General features: G+C 49.2%; 5 protein-coding genes across 5 annotated transcripts; 2 read left to right on the plus strand and 3 right to left on the minus strand.

Annotated features, from left to right (window-relative positions):
- Positions 1–991: 991 nt before the first annotated feature.
- HOO65_070427 (Mitochondrial protein cyt-4) lies at positions 992–4,057 on the minus strand (the record flags this gene model as incomplete). Its single annotated transcript, XM_071001328.1, has 1 exon — positions 992–4,057. The coding sequence occupies one exon, from the start codon at positions 4,055–4,057 to the stop codon at positions 992–994; it is 3,066 nt and encodes a 1,021-aa protein (XP_070857145.1).
- A 6,170-nt stretch (positions 4,058–10,227) lies between these two features.
- HOO65_070428 (uncharacterized protein) lies at positions 10,228–10,728 on the plus strand (the record flags this gene model as incomplete). The annotated part of the gene is made up of 1 exon (XM_071001329.1): positions 10,228–10,728. One exon carries the CDS (start codon positions 10,228–10,230, stop codon positions 10,726–10,728), a length of 501 nt encoding a protein of 166 aa, XP_070857146.1.
- A 4,428-nt stretch (positions 10,729–15,156) lies between these two features.
- On the minus strand, positions 15,157–16,928 carry HOO65_070429 (tRNA (guanine(37)-N1)-methyltransferase; the record flags this gene model as incomplete). The annotated part of the gene is made up of 5 exons (XM_071004983.1): positions 15,157–15,675; positions 15,756–16,174; positions 16,241–16,291; positions 16,398–16,499; positions 16,571–16,928. 5 exons carry the CDS (start codon positions 16,926–16,928, stop codon positions 15,157–15,159), a joined length of 1,449 nt encoding a protein of 482 aa, XP_070857147.1.
- Positions 16,929–17,491: 563 nt separating this feature from the next.
- Positions 17,492–18,650, minus strand: HOO65_070430 (Dehydrodolichyl diphosphate synthase complex subunit nus1; the record flags this gene model as incomplete). Its single annotated transcript, XM_071005079.1, has 3 exons — positions 17,492–17,979; positions 18,053–18,455; positions 18,555–18,650. 3 exons carry the CDS (start codon positions 18,648–18,650, stop codon positions 17,492–17,494), a joined length of 987 nt encoding a protein of 328 aa, XP_070857148.1.
- Positions 18,651–19,655: 1,005 nt separating this feature from the next.
- Positions 19,656–22,307, plus strand: HOO65_070431 (Exocyst complex component sec10; the record flags this gene model as incomplete). The annotated part of the gene is made up of 2 exons (XM_071004891.1): positions 19,656–19,872; positions 19,945–22,307. 2 exons carry the CDS (start codon positions 19,656–19,658, stop codon positions 22,305–22,307), a joined length of 2,580 nt encoding a protein of 859 aa, XP_070857149.1.
- Between the last annotated feature and the right edge of the window lie 607 nt (positions 22,308–22,914).

A 22,914-nucleotide genomic window follows, 5' to 3' on the forward strand; every position in this document is an offset into this window, starting at 1 on the left:
TGCAACGCAACCCGATTTGTCTATGTATACCCTAACCCTATATGTATATTTAGTATTTTGGTCACCAGCATATTTGTTCCACTGCAGCTGTAAAGCTTTGCTCATCTTGTGCCAACCTAGCGCTTTATCATGGCCCCTAGAACAAGCCCTTGCCCTTCCATTCCTTCTTCCAGCAAGCTAATTTTGACCTGAGCCTGTTATCGCCATAATTAGTAGCATAGTTTGGCTGTGGGAAATTCCGGCCAATCACATGCTCGAGACTACCCCTACTGCCGCTTGGTGTTATTTATTGCTGCATGTCTCGACTCGCTCCCCCCAATTAACCTGCGCCTCACCTGCTGCTGGCTTATTGTATGTATTTTGCAATTTCTTGTACAGACGTACGTACATAAGCGCTCCTATAAACGGACCGTTTACCGGCATACACCCACTCACTGGTCAGAAGCACAACACACACATCTGTAGACCGTCCCATTCAGCAGAAGCCGCATATTATAATTAATGTCTTGCATAGCATCCGACGTTACGTCTGTCTTGCCCTCTTATTTTTTGCTTGGCGCCTACGGACCAATCGCTCTATATTCCCTCTATATAGTTTCTTTTTGCCTTGGGGCTTTGCCTTTTCCGCTTTCCTTGAACCTACATAGGGAAAGTCCAAGAAATCACGTGGTATTTCAGGGAGCATATGATCCAGGATTGGCGTTGGTGGCTAACCGGAATTAAATTTCTGTACCTGAGCCAAGCCAGGGGCATGAAAGGGGTAACTGGGAAGTAGCGCAGTAGGTATACTTACACTTGGTATTGGACCCAACCCTGATAAAACCCTAATGCCTGTGGGAAGATCACGAAATTGTCATGGCCCTCAGACAGCTGGCCTGAGTTCTGGAAGTTAAACTTTAATATACGTGACCCTCCTGGATCGATACTATATTTTTACAATAATCGTACAAAACTAGCTTCTTATCGCATGTGTTGTCCCACCAAGTGATGTTCAGGCCCCGAGCTTTTTAAGAGCCTTGACTTTGATGGTCTTACTATGGATATTGACATCATCCAGCTCCACTTCAAAAACATCGCCTTTCTGCACCTCTGCCAGTTTTTTTACGACTTTGCTAAGTGAGTCTGATGTCGCAACGGCTCTCTGGTCAAACCAGTCCAGCGACCCTACGGCCATACGGCTTAACACATCATCCACGGTAAATTTGAACGTAGTAGGTAGTTCGGCCTGGCCAAATTTCCATGCGCGTGTTAGAGCCTGTAGAATCCACTGCCGAGAACCCGCAGTTCCCTCCAAACGACGTGCGATGCGCTCGCGGTTGCGCACAGCCTGTAGTTTTCTGTCTAGTAATGGAAGGGGAAAGACAGGCTTGATCGGGGTCTTCTTGCTTGCTGATGCCTCGGCACGTTCGTGGGCGAGCGCGCCGTGGATCTGCCAGTGCAGCAGCAGATCGGTGTAGCGGCGAAGCGGCGACGTGGCTTTGGTGTACATGTCAACGCCCATAGCAAGAATAGGTGCGGGCGTGGTAGAGAGCTCGACAGCGCCAGCTTCGGCAAGCAACTGACTGAAAGCCTCTTTCTGCTCCTGGGTAGTTGTGTTTTTGTCTAGCAATGCGGTCGCACTAGGGAAGGCTTTTTTCCATAGCCCTTGGATTTTAGACTTGCGCTCCTCAGCTTGGGGCTGCGTGCGATAAGGAGCAGGAATACCTCTCTCGGCACACCATTTGGCCGCTATTTGGCCAGCAAGCTGCATGTGCGAAGAAACAACGTCACCCGAAAGACCGCCTTCGAAGTAAGAAATCCGGATATATGCATCTTGTTGGTGGTTTGAGCCTCTGGGGGTGGCCACATACACCTGAGGTCTGCTAACATGGCCAGGGAAGCCTAGGCGGGCAACCCGTTCTTTGCGAAGCGCTTCACCCAGCCTCTGCAGCTCGGCGAGGTCGTCTTTTTGTGTCTGGTTTAGCTCTTCATATGAGGTCATTCCACGATCAACTAAGATATCCTCGGGAAGTTGCCCGACAATAAACGGCTTGTCCTGAGAGAGCTTGCGGCGTTGGTCCTCGGGGATCGCCTTGGACACTTCCGAGCCCTTGATGTAGATGATGCTCGGCAGGATACCAGGCTCTATCTTTGAGGAAAGAATCTTGCCCTCATTATTGACACGGGCACTGAATGTCAAGCAGGGGCGGTTCTTGTCTAGCGAGAATTTGGGTGTGACGACATTTTTGACAAACTCAGGAGGGAACATATTCTCTAGGTTTCCCGGGAGGTACACGTTCTGTGGCAGAACCTCGAGCCAGCGGCTCAGGGGGGAGTTTGGAACAAGAAAAGCTGCAGGGTCGGCTACATGGATATGAACCCAGAACTCATTTGACTTCCCGGGAATGCGCTCCAGTGAGATGGCATCGTCAATAAGTGTTGTCGACTCCTCGTCGATTGCAAACACATTCGCACCCTCCCACGACCGACGGTGGCCGGCAGCAATATCCTCACACATTGAGCCCTCGATCTCTGGTTCAAGAAGACGCTCGTATCCCGTAGCATTGCTTTCGCTCATGCCATCATTGCCAGTTGTGGTAACCGCCCCAATTCGTGTCTTGAGGACTTTCATGCCTGGAAAACGGTATGTGTACCGCGCCTGGATATCCCATGGAACGACTTCTCGTACTTCCTGCATAAAGGTCCATCCAAGAGAGTTGGAAAGAAGCTCGGCTTCGGTGTACATCTCTGTGAGCTTTAGCAGCTGCGAGCCAATAGTGTGTAGACGGGCTCCTGACGGGAACTGATCATAGCAGGACCAAATTTCAATGAAGCGGAGGAAGCGGTAGTCACTCTTCTTCCATGAGAGAAATGTTGGTGGCGGCATCTCAGGTTTCTCGGTGATTGGACCAATGGTGCCATGATTGCTCCATGAGCGCGACTCACGGCTGATTTTGATGTAATGTTTTGCACGCTGCAGGAAGTCCTGGAGTAGATGGCTGTTGTTAAGCGGGGCGGTTTTGGCCATGGGCCAGCCAGATGCTTCCATCATGCCACGAACCTGTTGTTCCGTGAAATTGATATCCCGTGCCCAAGACAAGGGAATAACTTCGTAAAGGAATTTGCCATCTGAGTCAGGAATTGATGTGATGGTGAATGCCCAGACATAGTGTTCCATGATGGAGCGGTGGACTGCGTAGAGAGCGGCAGGCGTTGTAAACTGCTTCTTTATATCAGGGGTAATGTGGCGACGCATGGTAGACTTTTCGGCTCCGTCGAACTTGGCAGCTATGCGTGACTTTTCGAATCTCTCACTATGGGACTTTGATAAAATGCTATCCGCAAGTTCTGAGATACTGACATAAACATGGTGGTCTTCGTCACCAATGTGCTCATGGGCTGTGATTATAGCGTTCATGTTGAGATGATATATGGAAGCAGACTCGTCTATAAATTTCTGCATGGCGCTGAGCAGCTTGGAGCATTCTGTTCGTTGAGGTTGGCGATCTTCTAGATTATGCGGATCAGCATCTTCATCGGGGATGTACTTGTACAGCATTGAGAGCTCCTCGGACTGAACAAAGTCTGGGATGAAGAAGCTTGGCTGTAGGGAAGCTTTGTATAGCAATTGACCAGTGTTGGTGTAGATAAAGTTTCCCCCATGTTGCTTGTGGATTATAATGCCTAAGAGCGGGATACGAGAATCCTGGGTTCTTATTTCCACCAAGGCTCCGACTTTGCACTGCATACTTATTGCCATGGTACTGGACTCCTCAAAGCCTTCCTTTGAATCAGCGCCAGCAACCATGACATCTCCATCCAGGGAATTCGCCTCTCTCAGGTCTCGCCATGCGGAGAGTGGCTCTGACTTGGATAGGTAATTTGGCATCTCTCCAGGGATCAACGATGTGTGCTCGTTGATCTTGACACTTTCTTGGGGGTTCTCATGATCCCACTGCAGGAGGCTTTGGTAAGTTTCCGACATTGTGATGTTCGTATAAGTTGGAACCATGGCAAGGTGAGGCGCAAGCTTCTTTTTAGTTGCAGCAGCATCCTTGGGTTTCCGTGACTCAAACATTCTGGTTTCGACATGGCTAGTGGTATGGAGCTATTGTACGCAAGTTAATGACCATCCAAGGGAGCCAATTCCTAGAGAACTTACGAGTCTTGGATTGGCAAGCATGCGTGATGTCCTCAGACATTGCCTTGACGGCGTAGTTATTATTATAGTTCTCTGCATGATAACTAAATATCTGGCATCCTAGACTGGTACGTTATTTAAATTTGACCGGGTCTCGCTTTCCTGAGGAACGGAGTGATAAGGTCGAAAAGCGCAAGGCGCGGTGCTGCCAAAGAAGATGGTCTGGAATCATTACAAGGACGTTATACAGCCAGCCATATTTTCTTATCGTGTATTCAACTTTTCCAGCTATCGTCACGTGACTCTTTCGCTCTAGCTCTTTTTTTCTTCTTTTTTTTTTTTTTTTTTTTTTTCCCTTTTTGGTAGATTCTAGAAAAACTTGAGTGGGGACATGGGGTATGAAAAGCTCCACTTCTCACCTCTCTGTTCTAATGTTCGTGATAAGTTGCTGTGTGCCAAGCTTGTTGCTTATTAGTAAATGTCATGAAGTTGTGACGGCAAGTAGCGAGAACGGCATGTTTGATAAACTGGAAACATTTATGTTTTAAATACAACTCACAACCACATTGCTGAATGATAGGCAGGCTTAAATATAAAGCACACCGGCTCGTAGCTAACTAAAAACATTGATAGGAGCAACAAGTATATGCCATGAAATAGCGCAAGAGAGGTCAGGTTAGATTGGTGAAAATATAGTTTGAAGAAGCCTTTCGGCTGGAATTCAAACGAGATATATATAAAAATGTATAGAAACTCCACATACTCCCCAGCAAAATGAACGCAGACCTCAATAAAACAACGGAGAAGCCACCATGGGTGATAGAAAGCACGAAGAAACTATAGAAAGAAGTCAAGTTAAACAGCCTCAACAGGTTGATAAAGCTGTGACCTCACTATTTCCCTCGTCCCTCCTGCCAGAACACAACGGATAGAGACAAAAACCAAGAGAACAAGAACACAAATAATTTCCTACTTTTTATTTCGAAAAAAGAGACAAGGAGAAATAACAAGAGCCGTAAAAAACACCAGTGACATGAACAAACCAATATGATGGAAAGGAAGGGAATAGAACGCCATGACGCCTATTGTCTCTGCAGACAAAATGAAGGAAATGAAAAAAAAAACTCCAATGGAAAAAGAAAAAGCCTGTTTAGTGTACCCAGAATAAAGGCAGACGAGAAAGAAGCAGGGCAAGAAAAAAAACACATGGTTAAATTATTTGTACACCCGCGGTTTTAGTGTTGTAGGCATTAGGAGCCGGATTGGCGAGAAAGAACACCAGTTTCCGGGCATTCCCTCGGGTACGGAGAGGAAATGAAAACAACTGGCCTCTGTGCCTGTTCATCACAGTTGTGGAGGCACGGCGTCATTGAACCTCACAGAAGACTGGCAAGTTGGCCCTTGTGTAAGGACGAGTCGTGAAGGAAATGCGAAGAATAAACAAACAGCAAAGTATAGATGTATATGCGTGGCAAAGGCGAGGGTGAAGAAAAGAAATCATGAAAAGAGTAAGCCATCTTGGAACAAAAAGTCGTCGAAATCGTCGATGATAAAAAAAGGAGTAGGAATCGAACTAAGGCGTGACAAGCTATATGTAGAGCTGAACAAGAAGCGGGCGGGTGGACGGACGGACGATGTGTGAATGCGCAGTAGCCGACAAGAGAAGGAAAAAGACAAGAAGAAAAGAAAAGGGCGTATGTCGAGATCCATAGCAGCGAAAGCAATAGAAAAAAAGGAAAGAAAAAAAAAATCGCAATGCATTCGAAATAAAAGAGGTGACGAAGCAATAAAGAAAAAGAAGCGACTATCAAACATAGAATGTAAGACTTGGAAAGAAGTAGTTGGTAAGACTTGCATCTTCTTCAGCAGCCACGAAGGCTCGAAGAAGAGAAGAAACTACCTTTGCCAGCCAACATTCCAGATGACGTGCGCGATATCCCTGGCGGTATCAATAAAGTCAATGAGCTGGCCTGCAAAGCCATCTCCGGGAGGAGAAGGAGGAGTACGGGTAGTGTTAGATGAAGAAAGGGGATAGGACGTCTCCATGTGAGAGGGTATAATCGTATTCATACCCAATGAGGAAGAGCGTGCGTTGCCAGATTCGCTTAAGCTGTTTGTTGAGGTTGACCGCTTTAGGCCACCAAGACCACTACTACTGCTACTACCGCCAATGCTACCGAGTCTAGAAGAGCCCATGAAGAATTCATCGTCATCGCCCTGGTCTGCTTCGTCCTCATCCTCGTCGTCATCACCAAAAGCAAAGGCTCGGGATGGGGCGGGGGTTGAGGAGCGAGCCAGTGAGCTGGCAAATGAGACGCCAATGTCTTCCTGTTGCTCAATCTCAATCTGGTCGTCAAGATCGTCATCGTCGTCATCTTCAGAGCCAAAGACCCTGCGAGACTTTTTAGCATGTTGCAGAGTAGTGCTTGACGAGAAGTTCTCTTGTGATAGCGAAGGAGAGACATTAGGGCTGCGAAACGAGTGCTTCATGGCAGTTTCAAACTGGGGAGCATCGTGTTCACATTTTAGTGTGGTTGATGGAAGCATAGCAATGGTCTTGTTGAAGCTGGTCTTGACCGGGGCGGACTTGTGGCGCAGCAGAGGGACTCTGCGGCGGATGCGGGTGCGGATGAGTAAGATACCATCTTCGTCGTCTGATAGTGTTTGGCTGAAAGCGGGCTCGTCGTCATCGTCGGGTCCTTTAACATCGACGGCAATACATTGGATAACCTGTTCGTTAAAGTGAATGCGCTTTTGCTCCGAGGAAGGAGAGACGATACCAGAGGGGACCAAAGAAGTAGGGTAGCCAGGAGAGCAGTCGGTGCTGACTCGTCGTCGCCCAGAGAAAAGCGCGGCGTTCGTAGTGGATTGAACCCCTGGCCGTCTATTGCGCAAATGGATTTCCTGTGCCTGGATTGCAGCGGTGGCCTGTTTTACCAGCGATGAAGTGGATAATGAGCGCTGCAGCATAGCTTCGGACTTGCTCCGCTTCTTTAGAATAGGCTTGGTAGTAGATGCGGCGCTAGGGGGGTCATTGCTTGAAGTGGCTCCGCCATTGGGGGTGCTGCCGACCTGGAGAGGGCCATACAGCCAGGTGACATCGGATTCTTTAAGCCTATTATAAGATGGGGGTTAGCGTGATGGAGACCTAGGAAGTCGTATATGCAGCGAGCAATGAGATTTGGTTTAGCCTTTGCTTCTTGGATTGTGTGATTGTATGCCACATGCCAATGGCTTTGGTGTTATAAAGCCGGCCGCATATGCTGTGTCGATACGCATGTCTCTAAACACTGTCATGGCCATCCAAAGCATGTGACTGCAGGAGCTCAAGAGGAGCAAGAGCCATGTGCAGTACGGCTCGGGGAGAAAGAGAGAAGAGGAGAAAATGCGACACTACTAACAGGCAAGTTGCGGACTGCAAGTTGCAAGTAGAAGGCTATGGCAATTGCAGCATAGCTAGCAAAAAGAGACTCCAGGCGCTTGTACAGTCAAAGAAAAAACAAAGGCGAGAGCCAGTCCTAGTCCTAGTCCTAGTCCCGGTGACAAGCGGTTCGAAGAGAAGGGTGTTAGGAAGGATGGAAACATATAAGGGACTCACCAGTTGAGGGTCTCTGGGGAAACAGTCTTGAGCTTGTTTTTCGACTTCATCCATGTTCGCCATGACGCATTTTCCAGACGAGCTGAGTTAGTGAACTCGCCACGGCGAGATACAACATACTTCCATGAGGACCAGATGTCTTCCTCGCGCCAGTCGTGCGAGAGATAGTCGACATGGCGAGATGGGACGGCACGGACGGCGGTGTCATCCTCGGAGTTGAAAACTACGGGAGACTGGGGGCGGGACGTGATGACGGAGTTGTCCCGCTCGGGAGAATATGAGGTAGTGGGTGAAGCTGTATATGAAGGGGAGGTCTTGTGGCCCAAGGGGGATTCAAGGGCCTCTGTGGAGTAGTACTGGTGGTAATGGGCGGGCAGGGTGTAGTTGCCGACGTGGGCATAGTCACCGTTGATAGAGCCGTCGTAGTCGAAGTCCAGGGACATGGAGGAGGAGGATTCAGAGTCGATGGAGGGGGGATTGGTTCTGGAGGACAGCGCGGGGGCAAAGACGGAGTGAGTGTATGCAGAGGCCGGGGTGGGAGATCCCGGGGTGGCGGTCGGAGCAGAAGCAGCCATGGTGTTGGAGGAGGAGGAGGAGGAGGAGGCAGTAATGGCAACGGCGGTGGCAGTGGTGGTGGCAGTGGTGGTGAAGGCGTCTGAGAAGTAATCACCGAGCTGGCTTGTTGATGCAGAATTGTGGAGCCGAGAACTGCTGCCAGAGCGTTTCAAGCCTGCTGCTAGGGCAAATTTTGGTTGAGACAACGATCTTCGAAGACCATCCCCGGACGTGGAGGGGAACATGTTGTTCTGGTGGACGGGGTGCACAGTGGCCATGCGAAATTAGGTATTTTGGGATGTCAGAATAGAGAGAAAGGACGGACGAGACGATGGCGGCAACCTGAGGCAAGCTGGGCCATATAAGAACGAGGACCAGGACAGGAGGAGAAGCAGGGAGGAAAGAAAAAAGAAAAAGGACAAGGACAAGGAAAAAGGCCCTCGGGTTGCTGGCTGCTTTGGTGGAGAAGAAGTTCGAGGTCGAAGGGGAAAATAAGGAAGAAGAAACTGGAGTCCGAAAAGAAAAGAGAAAAAACACGACGGCTTATGGAATAGGATGGGATAAACGACGAGGACGAGGGTGTCTGCACTAAGGCACACAGAAGGAATAAAGAGCAACGGTCTAGGGTTCTGTTACAGCCGAAAGAGAAGAGAAGAGGAAGGAAGGCAAGAAAAATTGGGGTTTTTCTCTCTTTTTTTTTTTTTTTTTTTTTTTTTTTCTTCTTTCCTTTTTTCTATTTTTTCTTTTGGGAAAATTGATTTTCAAGGCTCTAGGCTTTTAATTAAATAAAATAATTGTCGCTTTGTGTGATGTCGGGTAGTGCCTCAGGTGGCTCGGGACAGCAGCGATGCGATGTTCTGGAGCTGAAAGCGGCCATATATGCGGATGGCTGATACGGAGTGCGCGTCGAGGAACGTGGGCATGGAGAGAGAGGGAAGAGATGAGATGGGATGAGATGTGAGGCGGAGGGAGAGCAGAATAATAAGATGGATAATCAAGGCTGTGGTCCTCTTTTGCTCCAGGTTATATCTCGGTGTGGCAACTTTGCAGATGACTAGCGGATTTGCTCTTGACAAAGAAGAAGAGGGGAGAGGGAAGCCCGTGTTCGAGCTGTGCTTGTATCTAGCGGTCCGTGGCGAGACGAAGACAGCGGCAAAGCAGGACAGAAGCAGGTTAAGGTCGACGTATTATCGGATAATCCATAAGAGCGAGGAAGGAAGAGCAGTAGGAAGAGGAAGGGGAGGAAGAGAAAAAGAAACGCAGAGAAAGCAGAACTTTAGTCTTTGGCACAGACCAGGCATAGAGCCAGAAGCAGATGCCAAAAGGATTGGTGGAAGACAAGATGAAAGACGATCTAGACGCGGTTCTATCTGAGGCGGGTCAAGACGACAAGATGGATGGATGGATGGATGCAACTTGGTAATCTATTGCTGAAAGTCTGCCAGTCTTATCCCACTCTCTCCCACTCCATCCCACGCTATTTCCTGGGTATGGCAAAACTGCAGGTTTGGCCGGATTTTAGAGCAGACTAACCATGGGCTGCTAGCTGGCTAGAGCTTTTCTTCTTGTGGTGTTCTGTGCTGTGCCCGCCATATGCTGGAGTTGAGTCGAGGTCGAGATGGGGGTTGTGCCAGAAGATTAGCAGGGGTTCAAGCTTGAGACAGTGATGCTGAAGAGAGGAGGCTCGCCCTTGCAGCAAGTGCCGTGCCAGAGGACAACAAGAGAAGAGGCGGCTTCTATAACGAGGGCTTGGCTCAGGCAGTCAAGAAAGAGCCTAGAATGTTGTTAGGGCCCGGACAAGAAAAACACAAGATACAAGACACAAAACACGCGACACAGGACACGGGGCACGGGACACAGGACACAGGATGCTGCTATATACGACGCAAGACACCAGACACCAGACACAAGACACTCGGGGTAGAAGACCGACAGACAACCAACTACATTCGAGATGCAATCGTCCAACAAGGATGTGCTGGCCAGGCGAGCTGAGCCTTTTGATAATCCTGCTTGCACACGGAAAATAAGAAATAAAAAAAGCTCGTGGGATAAGAGCATGTCACCCAGCAGTCCAGAGCCCAGCGTCGAGCCGACATCAAATGGACGACCTCGCTCGCCGAAGCCCTCCATCGGCGGGCAAATACACCACACCAAAAGAACAGGAACTGTGATAGGACAGACACTGCAAGTGGGAGGGGGGTGGGAGAAGCGAAAGAGACGTGGGGGCTTGCAGCCAGGACAAAAGGCCAATTACACCACTACACCAGTCAGCATCGCCAATTCCATCTCTGCTACATTGTGCTCTCCTTCGCTTGTCCGTTTCCCTCTTCCTCTCTCTCTGTCTGATCGTCCAAGTCTACAAGAGCCTCACCTCAAGCTGCTCCTAGCTACGACAGCTCACAATCCCACCAATCCGCCTACCGCTGGCTGGCCTGCTCCCGCAGCGGTTTAGGAGCGCCCAGCCAGACAAGAGACAGCAAAATGCCACTTCATCCGCTTGCCTGCTCCCAAAACCACGCGCTGCACATCTCCAAGTACTTTAACAATATCACACCCTCCACAAAAGCGGTGACAGGTTCGTGGGGGGTGCAAGCGCAAACGTGGGGAGTCTTGCATCCCTGTCTTGTTTTCTCTTATACAACGCTCTTATTATGTGCGTGCGTTGCTTCTTGTGGGTGATATTTGCATGTCGGGTGACCTTTTTCACTTACAAAAAAGGAAAAAGAACAGAGGAAAAAAAGCAATCAAGACGAAAAGAGAGAACATGCAGAAGGCATATGAAACACGACAAAATATAATTGAAAATACTGCCGTATCTTTCTTTGTCTCTGTTTTGCAAGAAAGCTGCCCCCTACACCCACTATAGCAACGGCACTAAAACTAGCATTCCAAGCCTACCCTCTAGCCTATTTTAGCCTGCCCTAGCGCATATATCTCAGATATACTATCAAGCCAGCAGCACAAGTACAGGCCATCCACCACTGTACTCCTATCACGCGCATGCGTTGCTTCCCCCAAAGGCCAAAGAGGTCGCTGCTTATGCTTCCTTTCGCTAGAAATCGATTTTTCTTAGCTTCTATTTCCCCTTCGTCTCCAACGCCTATATCCGCACAGCAAGCAATCCCTGGCAGGCTTCTCCCAAGTGCATTAACGATCAGAAGACTCTGCAATTCGGGCCCAGCCCTCCCTATAACCACTGGGACTATAGCGTCGGGCTTTTCTCTAGCACCGCTTGTATTTGTGCTCGTCCTCTCTCCTTCCACCCCCCTCCCCCCCCATCGGAATCTCTGCTGATTTTCTCTTCTATTCGTCCCATATAGCTCGGTGCGCAAATGAGAACTCCTTAGTCTCCCTCTCTCCCTTCCACACGCATAGCCTTGGACCTTGAACCTTGAGCCTCGGGCCTCAAACTCTCGACCTCTTTTCTTCGGACATCCAACTAGCTTGTACTCGCACCAATGGAAAGCGAAATGAACGGAGGTGTCGGCCGGTTCGCCATTTCCAGGAGAGCTAGAAAATACCAGGCTTCATCTCGCACTGCCCTGCACCGTGTGCGTACAAATCCGATCTAGTATAACAGTGACAGCCACTACACTTAGCCTAGCTCTCTTGTGCCTCTCCTTTGGCGGTTGTATTTGATCAGGCATTCTCGAAGAAGCTGCTACGGTGTCGATCTCCTCCTCTTCCTCTTTACCAAAAAAAAAAAAGAAGAAAAAAAAAAACTTATTTTTCGCCTTCCTTCCAGGCTCTTCTCCATGTTCTCCAAAAAACCTCTCTAGGCCATCAGTCTAGCAGTCTTCTTCGAAGGCGAGGCTTATGGGAGGGGTATCTTCAACATCAATCACATGGCCGTAAAAGGACAACGCAGAGCAAGAATGAAAAAACAACTCAATGAAAACCGGCTAACTGAGACCAACATCCATCCTATTCAACTGACGGAGCTTATTGGCTCCTCGGAATATCTACACAGAGGACAAGAGAGGGGTATATCCGCTTAGGGTTAGAAGACTAAACAACCACCCACCACAAGAGCAACAATGCTGATGCTACAGTGGACGCTATAGTTATCAGTATCTTTTTAGAGCGTGATAACTAAATGATTGCCTCTGTATGGCTTGCCGCAGCAGACTGCGCGACCAAAGGTCCCAGCAGGAGATGGGCAGCAGGCAGACCAACAGCACTCACACGGCCAAAGAGACAGAGGAGGAGGTTCTAGGCCATCCACATGTCGTACTGGCGTTTCTTTTCCTCTATTTTTTTTTATCTCCAGTCTAATGCTTCGAGACAAGCTCGAAAATATAAACATAAAATAAAACAAAAAAAGAGGGCGGAATATATTAACACGAGACAGGCCCGTCTAGAACCTCTGAAACCCTCAATTTGTACCCCTTTCTAAGACTGGCTTTTCTTTTGGCCTTTCCTCCTCCTCCCGTGTTGTCTTCTTAACCGGACCGATTTGACGGCGAGGCTCAGCTAAGAACGGTGCCAAAAATTAAGCAACAGGCAATTTGGCCTAGCATAATGGCCAGATTTAGTACTGCAGGAAATCTCTTTCTAGCCTGCACTTGTGCTACTTTGCTCATCTTGTGCCTGTTGTGCGTCCAGTCGACCGCCAGTTATACAAGACCTGTCTCTGAACTGATGGTCATGTGGCCGCGAGAATGCCATGTTTCATTCACTTGATGTATGACGGCGGCAACAACAACAACGAGCAAAAATACGTCGATGTGGCTTTTCTTTCTTTCGGCTGCTGTTTCCTTCGTTCTTTTGCCAGAACCGAAAGAAAGTCAGCAAGGCCCCGGTCCGGAAGGCTTACCCATGCATGTAAGTATCAGTACATGCTCTATTTGAGAACAACGTGAAGTGGTGTCAAGTGAGACATCGAGTCGAACCCAGCAGGAATGCCAAAGGTGAGGGCTTATAAACACATAGCCAAGACGACCCACGAGACGAAATACCTTGAAGAAATCCAAGGAGAAAGACTGGCTGAATCGGGGATGGCACGCTGATTTCCCCTGTTTTCCTTCCTCTCTTCTCTCACATGTCTCTGAATCTCCAGTATCTAGTCAGTCAGTGCATCTGCCCTTGGCTCTGTATGGCTGGTTTGTCTCTACGTCTCTACAGCATTTTCTCCGTGTCTCCCCTTCGGTTGCCCGGGGGTTGCTTTTTTGTTTCAAATCGCGACCGAATCTGGTATGCAAGTCTGGGGAAAAGGGGGAGGAGAGAGAGAGGAGAGAGAGAGAGAGAGAGAGAAAGAGTTGGCTAGGGTAATGTTGGATATTGGGCCAATCCGGGAACATTTGGATGTCCTTTCCTTTTTCTGCCGCCTTTATTTGATCACGAGATTAGAGCTGCAAACAGCAACAACAGCAAAGACAAAGAGAAGAGAAGACCGTGTCTGGCCAAGAAATTCTAGTCTGGAAACGAGGCCAATGCTTCTCTTATCCTCCTTCTTGCTTATCTTCGTGTTATGGGTTTAGGTTGCAAATACGTGGGACAGCTTTTGCTCATCTCTCCTTCTCTAACAGATAGTCAGGGGTCGCTGTACCTGCATTCTGCTTGCTGCAGACACTCAGAGCCTTGCTGCAAGGTCTCCTTCCCCTAAAAGTTCACGATCCTCGATCTGGTGTTTAGAGGGAACTTGTAGTGTAGGTGGTGTCGGCTATTATGCACAACACAATCTACACACCCCCGACAAAAAAAAAGCGAGGATAAAGGGCAAGTGTAATCGCGGCTTTTATATTTAGTCTTTATTTTTCCAATGTTTCGCAGGAACACCCCATCGCCCGTTCAAACACCCAGCATCGTGATAAACAAACCCTAATGAGAACCCTATGTGTTTTTTGCCTTCTCTTTCATCAAACAAATTTGTTGGCCAACAAGCCGTCCTCGCACTTTTCCTATCGCCACACTCTTTTCTGTCTCTCACTTTTATCTCCTCTCCCCCCCCCTCACCTCTCCTTAATTGCCCCCCAATCCCCCACTTTTGATTGAATATTCCTCGTTTCTGGCCCCATGACAGCTAAAGAAAAGATCGCTGCTAGCTCCAAGCTCAACTAGCTAAGAAGCTTCACCGCTACTTCCACAGTAAGCAAAACATGGCCAAAGAGAGACCACAGCAAGACCAGACAGCACGGCACACAAGGCGGAGGCCACCTCTGCACACGTTGCCTGCTAACGGACACCATGCTGCATTTCCGGGCTAAAAAAACAAATACTAGATGGGGGAATCATGGAGGGGATGGGGATAAGAGTGAATGAGGCGGCGGTAATACTATAGCCGGCCCAAGAACACAAGGAAGTATGCTATTCGTTTTCTCGGGGGTTTTTCCTTTGCCTTTTTGCTTTCTTTCACGCTTGCTGTCTTGCCCACTTCGTGATTATGAGCTCGTAAAAGGATAAGCCAGAGGAAGACAGGAGACACTGTCTTGTGCCATGTCGTTGGATAACACCACATACAGCATATAGCCCCATCTGCACACGGCTATTTTCATCAGGGTCACCAGATGCACGCTGCAAACACAAGGCAGTGCAACACGCAGTCTGCGAATGTAAAGACGCAGGCCGGCGACTTGACCAACTTTTTTTTTCTTCACATGACATGCAAGAGAAGTGGAGAGGTGGAGGCCAACGGATAGGCTGGAGGAGAGGGAGACAAGCTCTTGGCTTTTGGCACCATGCTCTAGACAGTTCCCATGTCTGCTGCTAGCAATCATCCTTAACTGCGCTGTGTTATGGCTGCATATACACTGTTAAACACGATACTCACCCGTTTTCCCTTCTTACTCATGGAGATGTGCAGAGCTGTAGAAACTGTATTACCATTTTTATATCCCTTTTATATGCAGCCACCCACTCACGCACCCCTCCCGGGATGCACCTACACCTTCTCAAATGCCACCGATTTGGGTAGCCGGAAGCTGGCACAGAACATACTCTTCTTCGGCGCCACATCGCGCACATCATGAATCTGCACCTGACCTTCCACCGTTCCGTCACCCACTGCTAGTGTGACACCAATCTCCTCTCTAATTCTCTCGACAATATCCGCATATGCTGCCGGCTCATCACCCTTGACCGCAAAGCAGTGCACATGAACTATGGGCATCTGCTGCGCATCGTCGGCAAAGACGGCCTCATGGCCCGCATAAATTCCGCGGAAATGATGCAGGAACGTAGTGGCTGATGCAGGCAGGTTCATGACGAAGTGATTAACGACCGGTGGCACAGGCACAGTGCGTGCGGGGGGCATTGGCTTGCCGGCTTGCCGGTCAGAGCGCGATTGCTTGGTCGCAACGGTGGCTACAGCACCAGCACGGGAGGCTTCGATGACAGAAGAGGCAGCAAAGTGGATGAATTCACGACCGTCTTGATTGAAGGGACGCACAAATTCGCCAACCTGTGTAGATCACACAGTTAACAACAACGCCCCGGCTTTCACTACGGCCTATAAGGCTGTCTTGTGGAGAGATCACATACCTTGTTCTTCTTGACGGCCAGCTCCATGTATTTGTAACTTTCAGGGTTAAAATCATTCGCCCATACAAAGACGCCCTTTTTCCCCGCCGGGACGGCAAAAGGCCCAATACCTGCCATGACATCGGCGACCACCTCGCCTGGCTGGAACATGTTAATCAAACGGGTGTGCTCCGTCTCCAGCTTGCTGTTCCAATACACTTTGGCGTAGTCAAAGGCGAAGACGCAGCCGTTCTCATGGACTTCGACATTGAGATCGTCCGGACCACGGAGCACTTCATAGGCAAATGTGCGGAACTGAGACTCAGCACCGACGTTATCAACTTTGTTGATGACGGTACGCACGCCGCTGTTTTTCTCAGCAATGACTTGCGCGATTACAGACTTGTATGGTAGATATCGCTCACGCAGATTGAGATGCACTATTGTGCAAGCGATGTTAGAATGTAGCGTTGGTATCTCCAGGGAGCATGTCGTAGGGGACTAACCAACTTGGCCGACAGAGTTGTAGCCCGTGGGGATCTCGTCATGGAGATCCTCTGGTATTATGGAAGAAATAACATCGACTTAGGTCCGAGTTAGCATGCAAAAAAAAAGCACCACAACCGCCAAAAGAGACTGCAGACAATAATGATAATAACCTACGGTAACTCCAGTAGTCGTATTCTAGTTTCAGCTCATATGGAATCACACAGAGCTCATCTGCCTTGACGCCCTCGGATAACACGGCACCATACGTTGAAGCGTCTATTTCTCATCAGTCAGGCGCACTTTTAAGTCAACCACCTTGCCTCCATACAGTACGTTGCTATACACACCTTCCGGTTTTACACTCGGCTTAAGCAACAGACACTTGCCGCCCTTTTGCGCAGCCTCAGGTCGAGGATCTGCTGCAATAGGCGAAAGTCGCTCGAGCGCGAGCAGCTCGTTGTTCTTCTCCATCAGCTTGCGGTACTTGGAAATAGTCTTGTTGTCCTTGATGGTAGCGGCCGAGATGTTGAACGTCTTGGAGAATAGGCTCTTATCAAGCGTTTTCATGGCCCGTGCCAAAGGTGCCCGGAGGGGCAGCATGGCAGCTTCTTGGTCTTGGTCCTTGAGGGCGTGAAACGCTTTGGTCAGTCTTCTCTTAGCTGTGTTTAGAGAGGGTGGTTGTCCGTAGTCAATCGATCTCTTCATGGAACTGTTTATATGGTGGTGAGGAGATAGATTGAGAGAGGGAAATGAAGCTTAACTAATGGCTACAAATATAGGCCGCCGAAGAAAGTCATAGCCCTTGAAAATAGGTCAAACTCACCGTCATAGTGTGAGCAGATAAAGTTTTGCTTTTTGATGTTTAGAGTGTCAAAGTGTTGCTGCAGGGATTTTAATTGACGTCCCAAGTCTTTTATGTGGAGGTTCCGAGGTGTAGGACAAGGCTGAGAAAAATTCCGAAGAGGGGCTCTTTTTCCTTGGGATTTTTGCAGCCTTGTGACACGTTCACGGCATCAAGTCGCGTCACCCTGCGTCAATATAATAATAGTATAAGTTCAATTTGGGGGATAGCCTAGACAAAACGATGCTAAAGGAATAAACACTATGATGAAATGCACATAGAAAAAAGGATGAAAGGCAAAAGGAAAACGCCATCAAACTATACCAGACACCTTCATAAACACAAAAGAATACAATGAACCTCGATCTGCATAAACGCCTGCAATTCTGTTTGCCTCATGGGGAGGAAATCTCAAAAAAAGGTGCTTTTATTTGCCCTTGCGTTGTTCGGCGCCTGCAAAGCCACGCAAGCCACGCAAGAACACCTGGTATCCCACGCCAGAGTTGTCCTCCAAGCAGAACATCTCGGACAGGCGGATCTGCCACGGCGGGTAGCCGGCAAGCTCAATGTACGGCGAGAAAATGAGCAGCAGATCAGGCTCGCTCATGATTCCCTCGGACAGCTCGGCATCCAAAAGCTCAATGTTTATATCAGCAGGTGAAATCTTGCCCTTTTGGCACATGTCGGCCAGGGTCTTGGTCAGGTCAACAATGGAATCACGGCCATCCTCCTCCGAGACAAGGAGAAGAGTAAGGGCATTGCCAAGACGCTGAGTGTAAAGGCCAGTTCCAGGAGAAGAAATGGACTCCAAGTGCGGGGCGTTGACGGTTAGGGCAGGGTAGTCAACACCATAGTAAGTGTTGAACTTTTGAAGAATGGCACGGTGCAGCTGAGGCATATAGCCCTTGAGGACTCCTACAGACCATCAGTTAGATTCGGCATGCCTTTTTTCAAGTCGCTTTAATCAAGTGTGTGTTCATCAACATACCAGTACGCTCGTAGATAGACAGCAAAGGAATTCCAGCACACGCCGTCCACACAGCTAAATCAGACGCATCATTGATCAAGCGCTCCAAATCAGTAGCACGTCCTACATGCTCCATCTTAAGGACAGCACTGAGATGCTTAGGTTTCTTGGCCAAAGGCTTTACATCACGCTCAATCAGAGCCGGCGTACGATGGTGGTAAAACAAGATGGACAAAGTACGGTAGGCTACAATGTGCCAGATCTGGCGCAGGCGTAGGTATAGCGAGAATATCGAGTGCATAAGGGTGAAGATCAAAAAGTGAAGCTGCCGACGTAAGAAGCGACGCAGGCCAAAACGCGGCGTATTTGGGCGGGTCTTGGCCCATGGGTTTCCATCGTCGCCGTCGACGTCAGGGAGATGGCGCTATAGAAAAGAGACAAATCGTGGTTAGCAAAGACTTGTGAAAGGGCAAGTTTGGGGGAGCAAGATATGGCAAGGAGCGGGTTGATGGAAGAGGCTAACCATTACTAGCGCCTTCCGTTGAGCATCGGTCAACAGCATGTGCTTTCTGGTTGCATCTTCGCGATATGTCTGCCGCTCTCTAAGACTAATAGGCATGGCTATCGAGCTAGATACACGCTGTACCAGGTGTGTGTCTGTGTAGGTGTATGTGTATGTATGACGTCGACTAGCAACGTCAGAAGATTGACTCCGCTGTTTATATGCAGTGCGTGTTGTGCAAGGAAAAGTTTGCTGGTCAAGAAAAGAAAGGAAAAAAAGAAAGAGAAGAAGGCAGATCGAAGCGGAACGAAAATCCAAAGGGGAGACCCAGAGATATCAGTAGGCCTTAGCAGAGAGGCACAATGGATAGGCAGACACTGAAAGGACCCAAAGGCAGGCAAGAAAAGCTGCCAGCTGTATCTTGCGTAAGCTAAGATGGCAGTGCTAGCAGCAGACCTGAAGCTTTGAAGTTGTTACAGCGTTATCGCAGGTGCTTCTGATTGTGTGGAACGACAGTATATTTTCGAGGCTATTGGGTGAGCATTAGCCAGCAATCAATCAACCTGGTGATTTTTATTGTGAGTAAGAAGGTAATGAAGAGATCCCAAGTTGTTGGCTTGTTGATTATTAAAAGCCCATTTCCTTGTTGACAAGGTCCTAAACCTGCTCTTGGCAACTGTAAAAACTGGCGAAGCTATTGCCAGCTGGCAAGGTCATGTTGACGGCTGGCTACCTAAGCCCGCCCAGATCTCGAAACTACAAAGCAAATCGCAACAGCTTAATTAACAGAATTAATCAAATGATCAGAGAGAGGCCCGATTTACGCCAGACTTTTTTATTTGTCCATCTTTACATACCACATTTACAACCCTTCAACCATCACCTCCAGAGACCATAAGCAAGCTCCTCTGAATATCCGCATGTGATCCCGTCAGCCAACACCGCATTTTAAGCTCCGAAGGCCCCTCCCCCCCTCCCCCACATAGCATCATCAGCCGGCCTGCTAGGCAGTGCGCCTCGACATCCTTGCGCTCACAGCCTCCTAGTTTCCAAGCTCCAAGTCTCCCAGCCAGTCAGAGTCAGGCCTGCAGTCCCCAGAACCTCCCCAATACCTAATTCCCCATGGCTGTAGACCGAGCAGGTGGTCCTGGTACCAAAACCTTGTTCCCCAAGGGTCCCAGCTTCTCCCTTGACGACTTCTCTAGCAAAGACTTTATTGTTCGCGATTTTATAGACGATCTTGCTGATAGCGCAGCACCAGCAAACCGCGGATCTGGTGGTGCCCAGCCGACCCGTCAATCTGCCTTTGACCCCAAACCGTTGATCCGCACATTTGAGAGTAAGTCGATAACTGGTTACTCCCGCCCGCACTCCTTGTTGTTAAGCAGCATCTAACATGCCCAACTTGTAGATGCCGTCTCTCAGTTAGAAGATCTTACCGGCACCCTTCAAGACCGCGAGTCAGAATTACTATCCCAAGTACGTCGCGCTGAAATCCAGCACGATCAGACACTCGACACCCTTGGCCATAAACTCGACCAGTCCATCGAAACCTTTGAAGCTCTAGATATCAATTCAAATGGGAGCGGAGGGAACCCCGGTGGAGTTGGTACCAATGCGTCAGATATGAATGGAATTGTCGCCGTCCAAATCGGCGAGAGGCTAGAGGCGCTTGACCGCAAACGACGACGAGCAAAGGACGCCATATTTCTTATCCAGTGCTGGCAGGAAGTTAGCGAGACTGGATCTTTGATTTCCCTACAAGGCATGCAACGTCATGGAGGCTCGGATAACAAGATTCGATGTGCTGTCATAGCCAAACAGCTAATGCGCATTAGTCAACGGCTAGACCCAGCGTCGTGGAGCTCCTCTGGGTCCAGGGCAAACGCTCTTCTCAACGGCTCAATGCCCGGAGGCCCTGGTGTATCCAATGTCCGACATAACACGCGCGAGGTACTAGAAAAGTTCTCCGAGGGGCTAGAGCAAGAGCTGCTCACACAGTTCAACAACAGCTACCGCCGGCAGAACTTTGACGACATGCGTGAATGTGCCAAGGTTCTCAAGGATTTCAATGATGGTGCTTCGGTGATTGCTATCTTCGTCAACCAGCACCAGTTTTTCATTGACCGCGACCAGCTCATGGGCGACGAGGTGACGGCTGACAGCGATTCGTGGGACAAAGTAGCCGACCCGGACGCCGAGCCGCCAAGCGTTGAACCCAGTTTACAGTCTCTACTTGACGAGGTTCGCATTGTAATGCAGGAGGAGTCATTCATCATAAAGCGCGCCTTTCCATACTACGAGACGGTTCTCATCAAGTTTATCCAGAGGGTGTTTCAGCAGTCTATCCAACTTCGTCTGGAGCTTGTCTTGGACAAAGCTACGAGTATCTCCTCTCTTGCATTTCTTCGTGTTCTACATTCGTCGCGGACATATCTCAATACGCTGATTGACGATCTTAAACAACACGGCCTCACTGAACATCCGGAGCCGTGCTCAGCCCAAGTTGCAGCAACACTAGACCAGCAGATTGAGGAGCTGTGTGTACCATACCTTATGGGGAACGGTTACATTGAACGCGAGCGCAAAAGTCTTGAAGAACTGTACAATTCACTGCTCTTCAAATATACCACCTACCACTCCCGTCGGCAGAAACGGCCAACTGGTTTCATGGCCACTCTAGCCCAGCAGGGCACACAAATCATTGCATCTGCCAAAGACGCATACCTCGAACGTTTAGAGTCTTCGGACTTAACGGCCACGCAGAAGGCTATGATGCTTCGCGTTGCCGGTATTACCGAAGTTAACAAGAACGACGTCGAGCTTTTGGAGGAAGACGGTGTGTTGAGTGTTGAGTACGCCAAGCGTATGCTAACCTGGCTTGCTGAAAGCGTGCGTCGTGCCCTAGAGCTCGGATCAGTTAGTGATACACCGAAGGATGCCAATATCTTAATGAACCTGCTGCTCACCAGCATGGGACGGGTGTATATTGAGACAGCCCTCGATGCGGCTGCTGATCACGCGACATCTCTAGAAAATAGCAAAACAGAGCCAGACATGACATATCTAACGAATCTACGGCCAGCTATTACCATCACCTCCATGATGGACCGCTTCATATCAACAGTATTGATCCGCCTAGCTGACGGCAATGCCACGATGCGGCGGAACATGGAGGCGCAAAAGCGTACTAGTCTCGATGCTCTGGAGAAAAAAACCAACGGTGTGCTCAAAACCACGGTTGATGTCGTTGCCAACTATGTCTCCAAGGCTCTCAACACGCAGAAAAAGCTCGACTTCCGCCCGCGTGATGGTGACGATCTTGACTCGCTGCAAACTCAGGCTTGTCAGGTCATTTGCACCTTCCTCGCGCGTGTTTCGAGCAGTGCCGAGAAGGCAGTTGATGGCTCTAATCTTGAGCATTTCTCATGTGAGGCGGCCATGGTGGTGTGCCGCCTGCTGTTCGAGCACTTTAAGAAGTTCCAGGTCAACGCTACGGGTGGTTTGATGATTACACAGGACATTGCAAAGTACATGGGCACAATCAAAACATGGGCGCTGACACGAGATGTAGAGATGGTGGTGGAGATGCTATCTGAGGTTGGCTCGCTGTTCATTGTCGGCCCCGAGGCACTACGGGAGAAGGCCCGCACCCTGACAGCAGGACCACCTGGCCTGGGCAAGAGACTGACCAAGACGGACTTTAAAGCTTTTGTCCAACGCAGAGACGATTCTGGCAGTGTAGAGATCCAGGGTGTCTTGTCGGGCCTGTAGATTAGGGCATGTGGACGACCTCTAGGTAGTCGATAAATGGAATACAAGTTTTATGGACGACCAAATGCATGTCCAAATACATGTCCGAGTGCGTAAAAATAGCACACGATCGCAACATCAACGGCGGTTTGCCCGCTCACACCAAGGGCTAGCATTCCTACCATGCCAGCTGAGCTTGCCATAACCGGAGCAGCGCTGACAAACTTGTTAACCCAACCCAGATCTCCATGTTGTCTGTGCCTTGCTCCGTACGAACACCCCAGATTTAGACAGAAAACAGAAAAAGGGAAGAAAGGAGGAAAGGAGGAAAGGAAAGGCCATGCTGGGCCACATCGACTTTTTTTTTTTAGAACATCTTTCGGCGATTTCAGTGTAAGCCGAAAGGGTACTTGCCGTTTAATCTGGCTACCAAGTTATTCGACAAACCGGTCTTTCCCCTTCTGCGCCGCAGCTTGTGTCACAACAAGAAGCACTATACGCATACAAGCATACATGTATATACGCCGGGCTAGAACCCCCTCACATATACGCGGATGATCGCAAATACGACGAGCCTTTGTTTTGCTTCTCTCTTTTTTATTGGACTAATTTTTAAGGAGGTTTGGCG

The sequence above is a fragment of the Ceratocystis lukuohia genome, assembly GCF_044167205.1.
Source record: "Ceratocystis lukuohia strain C4212 chromosome Unknown Supercontig7_pilon, whole genome shotgun sequence".
Taxonomy (NCBI): domain Eukaryota; kingdom Fungi; phylum Ascomycota; class Sordariomycetes; order Microascales; family Ceratocystidaceae; genus Ceratocystis; species Ceratocystis lukuohia.